Below are 12,188 nucleotides of genomic sequence, written 5' to 3' on the forward strand. Positions count from 1 at the left end.
TTAGTAGACGGACCAAATCTCTTTATTTATGTATCAATCTATCCTTTTCTGGTGTCTGCCTGAAATAAATTCTCTTATCCCAATGCATGTCAATAAAAGTTTTAGAAATCCCTGGGCATGGTCATCCAAAATCTCCCTAAAAGAGCCTCTGTTGACAAGAATGTTGGTATGGCTGTCGAACAGTAGCTCCGATTCCATACAGGAATAATTGACAGTTTTTTCCCTTTTTTCTAAATGAAGATCAACAGGATATGTGTAATTCCGTAGCATAAAATATATCGATTCACTATTAGTATAAATCTAATATTATAATATTAAATCTAAGAGTATGTCATCACTCCCCCTCAAAAGCCCTGAAGATGTGACTGCCTAAAGGATGAGTGCTTTAAACATTAGAAGCCGGTAATAGAGCACATGCGATATTGAAATGGTTCTGCCTCAGCTTCTGCAGTTGATTGATTATGGTAGTGGTTGATTAACTACTGGTAAATGCTCTCAGTGCCATCACTTTAATGCTATAGGTCATAGCTCTACAGCCAATTCTCAGATAATATTTAGGATTTGAGGGGTCACAAGCTATTTATAATGTAATTTTAGATGCAAATTGTTAGATTTCAACATTTTGCAAGCATTTATAAACATCTGTATGATATATATATATATAGACATTACCTTAAAGTGAGTTTCAGTGTGAAAAACTGTACTTGGCTGCCTAAGCAACTTCAGTAGTATGAAATTAGCAGGAGTAGAGTACAAGAGCCACATACAGGCAGTCCTCGTTTTACAACGCTTCGCTTTACAACGAATGGCTTATCCAACGCTATGCAATACATACCTATATTCATTTTTACAACGCCAAAATGGCTTATCCAATGCTCTTACGATGCTTTGCAAAGTTGTTTATGTGTATATAATATATATATCATATAATATAATATTATACTTTATAATATTATATTATTAAATTACATGATATATTATGTTATATATATAATACAGTATATACACTATATAATTTATGTGTGTGCTGCATATCTTATTGCCGGAGTAAAATATTTTGTGTATTTTAGCATTAAAAATGCCTTCAGGAACGGAACCTTTCATTTAAACAGTGTTCCTATGGGAAAACGTGTTTCGCTTTAAGACGTTTCGCTATCCAACGCCATTTTGAGTAACGCATTGTGTTGGATAACCGAGGACTGCCTGTAAAAGGCAGCTTTAGGCGTGTGGGACGCCAGTTTAAGAGCCAAGCTACAGGTTGTGCCAATGAATTTGTACTAAGTGTAGCAGAAAAATAGCAAATATAAATGATAACAATTACATTTGTAGCAGCACAGGTGAATGCTTAGATTTTCTGTGTTACACTGATGCATTGTAGCAACACCTTTTATAGATCAACTAAGCTTTGGAAGCTGTTGTAAATACGGCATCTTGTCAATACTAAAGACGGAGACCATATGCTGACTGCATATTTTGTTCCCAGACTAAGAAATGTACTCTATGTGCTGCCATAGAATTCAATCCTTGGCACATAATACAAAGTCTTTGTGAATATATACTTCATAGTATAGTAAAATATATTTCATTTATATTTTACCAATCCTTTTGCCTTGTGATATTTTTTGGTGTCCTGCGTTAATCAATTTATATTTGGTATATTTTCGTTAAAGGCTTAATTTGAATAATACCCACGAAAACAGAGGTAGGCAACCAATGTGAATTAGAGGTTTATGGTTATGGCCGTAACGAACTAAGAGACACGAAAGATGCTTTATTAAAATCACGACAAAACTGAGGTAGATTCACTAAATTGAGATGGTCTTTATCGTTCATTAACCCCTAGGCTTTACAACATTAAAGGTGTAATAAGTACACTTACAGATGGATACGCTCTGAGCTCTTTGCTATATACATGTTATTTCAGCACTATTACCATAAGTGTATCAAGTATTCCCATCGCTCTACTAATGCGAGTTGATTTAACAACAATTGATACACTAAGTGCTTTCATGTACAGTATACATGGACTTTGGCTTAATCAGAAAGAAAGTATCACTCAACATTTGCATCATGCAAACAAGTCTGAACACTTACTTTAAGGACTGGTATTGAATGCCACGGGTATATATACTTAACTTCCAATAGCTTCTCCGATTAAATAAGTAGCATAGTGATCAAAGGATACTTCTGTTGCCATCTTAGTTTGATCAGTGTAAGTGCTTCAAACTTTTGATTTTCCAACTGCTTCACAGCGTTGGTTGATCTTGGTGAAGGCAGTTAAATTGCCTGCTATTGTAGTTTGCACTATGTCACTACTACACCAATTAGTGTTCAATAATGCATTGAGAAATAGCCAATTACAAAGCTGAAAGTATATAGTAGCCAATCATACATCTAAACCGCTAATTGTCAATCTGATACGTGGATACCTATGAATCATAGCAAATAAGTAGCTTTAAGAGTCAACAAATGTATTGTATTAATGGTATAGTTTAACCAAAAATTAGGTATCTTGCAGCAATCATATAACTATTGGTATTAATGTATCTTATACTCTGTGCCCCGTTCGTAGAGAAGGCTAATGAGGCTAGATAGGTACTCGTGGTGTTTACTGATAATCACCTCCACGTATCAGATTGACAATTAGCGGTTTAGATGTACGATTGGCCACTATATACTTTCAGCTTGGTGATTAGCTATTTCTCAATGCATTATTGAACACTAATTGCTGTAGTAGTGACATAGTGCAAACTACAATAGCAGGCAATTTAACTGCCTTCGCCAAGATCAAACAACGCTGTGAAGCAGTTGGAAAATCAAAAGTTTGAAGCACTTACACTGATCAAACTAAGATGGCAACAGAAGTATCCTTTGTTCACTATGCTTCTTAGTTAATAGGAGAAGCTATTGGACGTTAAGTGTATAGTATACAGTTGTGTGAAAAAGAAAAAAAGACACCCTCTTTGAATTCCATGGTTTTACATATCAGGACATAGTAACAATCATCTGTTCCTTAGCAGGTCTTAAAATTAGGTAAATACAACTTCAGATGAACAATAACACATGACATATTACACCGTGTCGTGATTTAACAAAAATAAAGCCAAAATGGAGAAGCTATGTGTGAAAAATGAAGTACATCCTTACTGCTTCCATAGGAATTAAGATGCTAAGTAGCAGACTGGTGCTGCTAATCAAATGCCCTTGATTAATTGATCAGCAGCAAGTGTGACCACCTCTATAAAAGCCGAAGTTCCAGCAGTTTGCTGGTCTGGAGCATGTCCTTGTGGGTCTCTACATCATATGAGAGGTTATATGGCCATATTTGGTCATCTACATTATCAAGGGGGCTGGACAGTGTTGCGTGTCCTGTAGGCCCCCTTGATGATGTACATTACCAAATATGGCAATATAGCCTCCCCCTCATGATGTATTGACCCATATAACGGCACCTACGTCATCCAGAAGGAAGGAAATACAGTCTCTGCATCTAACTTGCACTGCGGGAACCCAGCGGCAGAGAGGGAGACGGCTGTGTAGCTCATTTAAAAGGAGAGTACAGGTATTCTCTCACAACAAACAAAGGATTAATGCTGCGGGGTCTCATTCAAAAGCATGGACCACTGCAGCATTAATACTTACGGGCCGCAAATGGTGCCGTTCTTGTGGCCGTGGTTTTCCACGGCCGCAAGGACATTAAATCTTCCTTCTTCTGCACACATTATGCGTGATGTTGGTTTGCCTGCTAGTGTTTGACATACGGAAACGTATATAGTTGGTTGTAGAAGGCTACAGGTTGATCAATGGAGTGTAATATGTACAATGGTCCTCTCTCATCGAATGTCCAATGTTACAGTCCTACATAAATTATTCTGTGACGGCAAACATTTGCAATCCATGTTGTGCCAAGCATCAATGTGCACAATTTATACGTACCTTAAAATCACAGTGTCATTCGATCTGTTCAAATAATCCTCATTTGCGAGCAAGTCCAGCCGAAAGAAGCGGTTGTATCCCCAGCATTCGCCAACTTCAAAATCAGAGGCAAATTCTCGAATAATGTTCTTAGCGGGGTCGTTGGAGGATTGGTGAACCATCTCTACGCGATATTCATACCTAAAAGAAAGGGGTTACACTGATTGTTTCCATTAAAGTAACAAAATAAAAAAAATACATATATACATTAAAAAATAAAAATGTGCTTTGAAACAGAAATATTGTTGTCAACATTTCCAGCCTCTCCAATGCACAGTAAAACATTTTTTTTTAAATTAAAGTGCCCTTCATATGCAGTTTTATCTCAAATGGTTAATATGCCCACTTTTCTGCCACAGATGTACACCATGTTTGCTTTAAAACAGACACACCAATGTCTGTTTATTTAAATACCTTCCTCTGTAGATTGAGGTGGTGCTGAATGACATCCTTTTCATTTGGTACAGGAAGGCCCAACTAATACGGCAGTTCCGTTCTGAGGACCCGCCGTAAAGTAAAAATCGCCGGAAAGTGAAACCGGCGATTTTCATTAGGTGCGCATGTGCAGACCGGCAATGCGCCGTTCTGCGCATGCTTGACAGAAGGAATCCCCTCCATTCCGCGCATGTGCGACCCCATGCCAGCCCGTTCTTCGCAGGCGCGACCCCTGGATGGCCCGCTCTGCGCATGCGCGGACATGGTGGCAACATGGCTGCCCCCTTCTCAGCACCGCCGTATCAGCAGATCGCCGAAAAGCTGGACCCTGCTGTACATCAAAAACTTAAGCTTGTTTTTAAATGCATTTATAGATCCAATCAATTACGATTTTCTATTTTGCTTGAAGTTCAAGTAGATCATTCAAAGATGATCTTCAGCCTTTGAAGAACTTCAAATTCCTAAAATAGTTTAGAGACTAAGCTCTCACGAGCAGGGCCCTCGTTACCTTTTTATCTATTTGTGCTTCTTTGTCCTTATTTGTATGTCATTTTGTTCATGTAATTATCAAATCTGTTATCAAATTGTACCACTCTGCGGAATATGTTAGCGCTTTACAAATACATAATAGATGTTCATGTTTTTTTTCCAAAATGTATTAGTTTTCAGCAGATTTTAGAATATTCGCAGAAATGTGTTCTTAAGCCAGTGTATTTCTATATACAGCTATATGTTTAATTATTCCATGACGTTACAAAGCAAGGACGACGATAGCCCAAGAATACATACTTTGACGTTTCTGGAAGCCCAGCAGACAGTTCTAGAAAGACAGACAAGTAGTAACCACGCACCACTCCATTACCATCCTTGAAAATAAAGGAGAACACATTTGATGATGCTTTATATGGCAACAAAACAGCAGCATCTCAATTAAAAAAAAAAATAATAATACAATCATGCAACGAGTCAAAACATCTACTACCCAGTTACGAAAAGCTGCATCTGGTCTCCTCCACCATGCTTCCTTTCTAATCTAGAACGTATGTAGTTCTTAACAACCCTGAATGGCAGGCGTTCCACACCTTTGCTATGGAATCGCTTCCTATGTTTAACCAACATTATAATAACCATCACCAGTTAGTTATGTGTTTGTGCCGTGCTTCTGAAACCTGCCAATGTGAAATCTCATTTCACCCTTTTCCATGCAGTTTTTATGTTTAACCTAAAACCTTCGAGATGCAGTTTAAGGCAAAGTGCACTACACAAAGTACTTTGATAATAACCGATTCCCATACCAGCCTCTCATCTATGAAATGCTGAAGGTAACAGTTTTACGCAACAGAGGTTCTTCGCGTAGATGTAACTTCATTTAAAGGCTCATGACCACAAGCCATTCATTTTTATGTTGCCCAAAATCGTATAAGGATCCTCTTTGCACATCAGAAGGCATTTGTAGGCTCTCAAACTCATATAGAACATCAAACAAAAAAGTTCTCAACCAGCTAAAACACCATTTGCTTCACTTGTGAATTAGAATATTTGATACTAACGATTAATAACTACAATAAATGTCAAAATCATACCTTACATTTAAAATTCACAATGGAGTTATAAAAAATTATAGCCAAGGAAAGGGTACATATCACAAATCGATAACTCTGTTGTAGTATTTGTAGGCTTGTGCTATATACCATAATTATAATTTACAAGATACACAAACATGTAATTCTGATTTAATATTCGTTTCATGGTTGTTAAAATATTTGGTACGTTTTTTAGATATGAAATAATTCAAAATTAGGATTACAAACAAACATGACAGGTGCGACCGGGGTACTGTACCTGGTGCAACTGAAGCCTCTTAATCACTTCCAGCACCTAAGAGCTAGAAAACGTATAACAAACTCAGAACTCACTGGATAAACCTTTAACCTCCAACACAGGCCTGAAACTTGCAGAGGCGGGCTGTACACAGGATCAGCGCGCTGGCGTAGAGTGCTGCAAAACATTAAAGCTTCCGTTAAAAAGTAAACAAACGCCACAACGTAAAAGTTAGACTCCCTGCAACGATAAAAGGGAACTGAATAACCTGTGTTTGAAGAAAGCAAAAACAAAATCATATTTATTTATAAAATATTTTACCAGGAAGTAATACATTGAGAGTTACCTCTCGTTTTCAAGTATGTCCTGGGCACAGAGTAAAACAAATAATACATGGTTACAAGTACAGTTACATAAATGAACAGGGTATACATTATATACAAGACATTGCGTGCACAGTTAAAGAAAATATATATTATGAGAGTATGAAACAGTTACAGACCAGGTTAAAATGTGAGACAGCCTTAGATTAGAAAGGATTTAAACTGGTGGTGGAGATTTAATGAAGATATGCCTGTATCAACTGCCCCACTGGCAAATGTGCCTCAAATTGTACGTCCTCTCCCAACTCAGTGTAAATCAGCATATTATAAATGTGCTCCGACTTGCTGAATAATTTCCATACTTTAAGAACCCTGTGGAGATCAAAAGCTTGTAAACTGTAAACCATTGTTGATCCAATAAAAAAAAATAAAAAGGTATCCTACCACCTAGTTTCTTATTGTTTTCCCATGAAATAAGAGACAAATACAGCTACAATTCTGTTCGGCCAATGCCTACAGTATCATACCTTTTTTTACCTTTCACACGGTATTTTTCATCTGTTAATTCCATCTTAATGAAATAGCTTTAGTTCTGTAATTTGTCATATTAAAACCCCACTATCAGTACATGCCGCTTGAGTGCAGAAAACCTCCTGTAGTGATGCAACTATGAACTACTGGAAGCAGAAGCTGCTGAAGGTAATGGAAGGCAGAAGAAAACGGCATAATTTTCAAATGAAAACCTGAAGAAAAAAAATAAAAAAAAAAACGGTGGAAGCAGGGGGTCTTCGGAGCTGACCCCCATTAATTTCAGCTCCTGGGATCATGAGATACTTACCTCTATGGGGTGTCCGTAACTCTGTGTGGTTTAAATGTCCCGGTCATGCGGGTCAATAGGAAGCAGCAAGGGTTGGCGTTACGGCTTATTGGCCCGTGTGACATGGAAGCTCTGAAGCCGCAATTATGAGAACCCCAGCTAGCCCACCCGAAGCTCCTACCCAATAGGCATCTAGGCAGGGGGTCCACTTTGCTGAAATTAATGGGGTTCAACTACAGAGACGCCCTGCTTCCTATTTAAAAAAAAACATAGCTTAGAATTCAGGGGTGTACAAACTTGTGGGTGCGAGATTATCTGCGGGGGGAGTGGGGTTTAGGCCAGGTCCCCAGTGGCTTCTGCGGCGCATGCGCCTCTCACAAGGCACAGCACTCTATAGGGCAGGCACCAGTCTGTGTGCGCGCACACAAGCCGCGATGCACGACCGCCTTGGCCAAAAGACAAGATATTTGTCTTTTGGTGCGGCGGCCAAGCATTGGTCACGTTACGGCGGCGGTTCAGCCAGAGGGCGAACCAGCCACATAACGTCATGGCGGCCCCCCCCTGTCGGATCTCCTGCTCTGAAAGCACAGCCGCAGACCACAGGTCGCGGCTGAAACCGGTACACGTGCCGCCAGGCGAAGCGTGCAAAGGTCTCTGTAAACGGCACTTAACTTGGTTCAGACAGCTTCTGGCGACGCGTCGCCATGGCAATGCGGGGTCATGATGCCCAGAACGCCGAAACCAAGGTAGGGGGGGCGCGCGAAGAGGGGGACATGCAGCAGGGGGGCACAGGAGAAAGATTGCTCTCCCTTGTAAGGGTTAATTGCCTCTTCAAACAACCCTCAACGCATTTTTTTTTAAAAAAAAGAGAGTATTGCTTTGAAGAAGCAGATAATTTTCTTTAGGGGTCATTCATTAAAGTGCAATAGTGTTTCTTTTTTTTTTTCTCCATGTGGTAGATCAGCACTACTCAACTTTAATTAAGAACCCCTTTATTTTATGCAATCCTATTAAACAAATGTAGAATTTGTCATTTACATAAATACAAACCATGTCACCAAAGAGCGGCTCCAGGTGTAATCTCATTTATTAAACAAAATCCCATAACTACTAAGTGGTGCTTCCAGTCATTCGTGTGATGGGCCAAACAATTACACTTATTTTCTATTTCCCAACACTCTGAATAGTACACATTTGAAGATGGAATACAAATGAATGATATTGCTGCCAGACCTTGCTGTCACCGGGGGCACGTAATTTCCAATTACCAGTCTGTCACCGGCGACCAAGAAATCATAGCTTGCGAAGGCTCTGCATTGCTGCCCTATAGTCACGTTCAAAGGGAGCTTGGAGGACTGCGGCATTGGGAAGAGAGGGCTGTTCTGGAAAGTGTAGCACTGGGACCGTGGCTGTGCAGTCATGTCTCAAAAAACAAACAAACTCAGTCGCTGTGCATTATGCACACACGTTTTGATGCTACTTTCAGAGCTGCAGTTGTGACCAGGTCCAGAGCACCAAGGAAGTGGAAAAGAGGGGCCTTAATGAGAGAGAGGGTAACACAGGGAAAAAGATAAATGAACGCGGTGGAGAAGAGAAGGTGAAAGTACAATGGAAAGAGAAATGGAAAAGTGGAAGCGGGAATTATTAACGGTTGTCTCTCACTTCCCTTCAATGTCACAGGAGGCAGCAATAAATCGCATTGGCCCATGAAGCACTCAAGAGGTGAATGGAAGTTTTATTTTATGTACTGAATTGAAATACTTATTTGTAATAAAAGAATTGTAATATTTGTTTTAAAAGGTACACGGTTTGCTAAAAACCTGGCAAGGGTTTTTAAGTTTTAAGTAGTGCAACTAGCAACTATTTTTCATGCCCTGCTGTAACAGGCTAAGGACCAGTAAATGTGGCAATCCCATTCTAAAGCATGTACGTCTACACAGCTTGATTGACTTTTCCTTTGTACTTTAAGAAAAACAAGGTAGGACTAGCCAAGTTAATATCCGCTCTACTTGACTGGTCACAATTTACATGTGCCTTGACAAGCAATAATTCAATTGGATTCCGTTTATCACAAGAGACATTACTGTATATATTTATTGTTGGATCTCAAAAAAGGTGAATAAATCAGCTTTATTAAATCTGAGAGGGAGCACAAAAGCCAGAGATGCAGAAATTCTGAGGCTAAAGTACTGGTTTATAAAGAACAGCTTCCAGAAAGAAATGTAGCATTATCATTACATACAAATGGGTATACACATCTTTCTCAGGACAATCAGATTGCAGTTATGAGCCAATTTTCTCTGCACAACAGAAAATAATCAACTTGAAAGACGTGTAATTACGATGTATTACAATGTGTCTTGTACGTTAGGCTGGGGCCATGGTACCGCAGACCGTGTGGACGAACAGACTGCCTTAAGGCAGTGTTCGCGTCCATGCGGCGTGTGCTTTCGCACGGATGTGGCGTGCGTTGCGCAAGAAATCAGTTCAAACTGATTTCTTGGCGCGACAGGCCGGTCACGTGAGCGGTTCGTCCTGATGAAAGCGAATCAGCTCCGTGACGCCCCTAGGCACGCCCCCAGGGCACGCCCCGTCGACCATGACTGGGGAAAGCACCCGCTTTCCCACAGCCTCCGCACACCTCCGCGTGGGCGAAAGCACCATGGCCCGGGCCTTAAGATGCTCTAGGTTGAAGTTCTTGGTTCTTAAGTTCTTTTAATAACTACCTCCTGTATTACCATAAACCTGGTTTACCATTCTTTAACCCTTTCACTACTCATGTACCATGCATTAATTAGGGACTGGCATAGATCTTTCATTAAGCATATCACTTTCACCATAGTTTGAAACTAAACTTGCTCAAATGTAAGCTTGATAAATATAAATATTGCATTGCAAAATCAGCACGTTTATGAGCCGGATTATTTTCGATGTTGCATAACCTTTCCTGTGGACTGTATTGTTGCTCAATAGAATTCAATGTAATAATTACGACATGGGAGACATGCGCCCCATTCAAACCGGTCAGTCAGCACTCTGAGATTGTCCCCACAATGCCTTGCGAAGCACTCTGCAAGGCTTGTGCGCGCTATTCGGTCATGCCTATATTTCATAAGGGCCAATAGAACATTGAAGCACATTTCACGTCTCAAAATTCTGTCACTATGTGGTCTATGAACAAACTAAGTGCTGAAGGGGCGATCATGTGATCGCTCCATCACAGAAGATGGAACACAAAGGGGGTCATCCTACTTCCATTCCACTTCCCCTAGAGAGAAAAAAAAGATTATGACCTAGCTACTACATCATGGGGCCTCTGGAGAGTCAGACCCAATGATGTAGTAGCTACGTCTATAGGGTCAACGTACACAGTTAATATCTTCTTGGAAATCTGTTTTACTCTAATTTTGCAGCATGTGCTTTCAGCTTGCAGCGTCAGCAGATTATACATGACGCACATATTGTAATTACATGCATCAGATTGCACATCCCTTTGTATATATTTTGTTATTGTGTGTCAAAGTCTGCACTCTGAGGTGGTGTCAACTATAAGAAACTTGAACATAAACTTATGTTAATACATACACCCATCTGTCTCTACCCTTGGGATGTTACTAATATATACCAGTTCAATGCCAAAGTGTCTCATTTATAGACTGACGTGGGCTTTAAGCAGCAGTCCAAGCTGCTGTTTTTTTTCCTCCCCTTAATATGTGCATCAATAAAATGATAAGTAATTAGCTAAGTTGCCGATAGATGAAGATTCGGCTCGGGGGTTCACTAAATGGCTGTCACTGCAGCAGAAGAGGACCAAAGATGCAAAGTTCTGTGAGGAAGATCATGTGACCAGGCAGTCACTAGATACAATTGGTGCATTGCTAGGGAGAGGGCAGAGATCAAAAAGGGGTGTGCCAGAGCCTGTTTCAGAAGAGGAAAGGGATGTAACTTTGTAAATGATTGCTATAGAAACAAAAAATGCTTTTAACATTATAATACATTAAGAATGTAATTCAGAGTTGTTTTTTTGCAAATGCTACAAGTTTTTTCTCATAGTAAAGAACCAATTTTAAAAAAATAAATAAAACGCACACATGTAGGAAATTGCTTGGTGTGCAGCTTTAAAGCAGCAAAACATGTAGCACTGCTCAATCGTTTTCTTTTTTTATTACAGGATTGAAGCAGGGGGTCTCAAGAAATAAACGGTGTTAATTTCAGCTCCGGGGACCCTGCTGCAAGATTCTTGCCTCGTGCTGGTGTCTCGGTGGATTTAAATGTCCAAGTCACACGGGCCTATAGTAAGCCGTAACGGATGAGGTCACAGCTTCCTATGGGCCGTCGTGGCGCAGGACATTTAAGCAGTCATTTCATTAGGCCCACAAGCTCCCTGGATGCAGAGATATCAGCACCCCGTACTGAGAGACATATTTATCTCTGAAAGCATGGAGTCCCCAGAGCTAAAATGAACACAGTTCAGCTCCGTAGATCCCTGCTTCAACCAGTATAATAACAAATAACAATTATGATTTGTGCCGTGCTACATATTTTGCTACTTTAACATGACCCGAACAGGAGTCTACATTACTGTTCTTCATAGGTGTCATCTATACCTACTTGCAACAAAACCTCATTATTACCATGTACCACCGTTGTTGCGGTAGAGGGCATCACAACCTACAAATTAGTTGGATTTTGTACAAACCAGAAGACTACACTGCAAGCCAATGGGCAAATTCTGAGATGTAAACAATATGTATCTTTTCAAATAAAAAGCTACAAACACAGGATTCTGATACCAGTAAATTGTGAACTTTAATACA

The 12,188-nt window shown here is 39.9% G+C and overlaps 1 protein-coding gene across 2 annotated transcripts in view; it reads right to left on the reverse strand.

Moving 5' to 3' along the window:
- The window catches only part of TRIM37 (tripartite motif containing 37), a 116,139-nt gene that overhangs the window by 63,006 nt on the left and 40,945 nt on the right, over positions 1 to 12,188 (reverse strand). For both annotated transcript variants that reach the window (XM_075589780.1, XM_075589779.1), the window contains exons 11-13: positions 6,327 to 6,408; positions 5,200 to 5,276; positions 3,937 to 4,116 (exon numbers count right to left, since the gene is read on the reverse strand). In XM_075589780.1, the coding sequence (XP_075445895.1) occupies positions 3,937 to 4,116; positions 5,200 to 5,276; positions 6,327 to 6,408 (339 nt within the window). The remainder of the gene's footprint in view (positions 1 to 3,936; positions 4,117 to 5,199; positions 5,277 to 6,326; positions 6,409 to 12,188) is intronic.

This window comes from Ascaphus truei, chromosome 3 (assembly GCF_040206685.1).
Source record: "Ascaphus truei isolate aAscTru1 chromosome 3, aAscTru1.hap1, whole genome shotgun sequence".
Taxonomy (NCBI): Eukaryota; Metazoa; Chordata; class Amphibia; order Anura; family Ascaphidae; genus Ascaphus; species Ascaphus truei.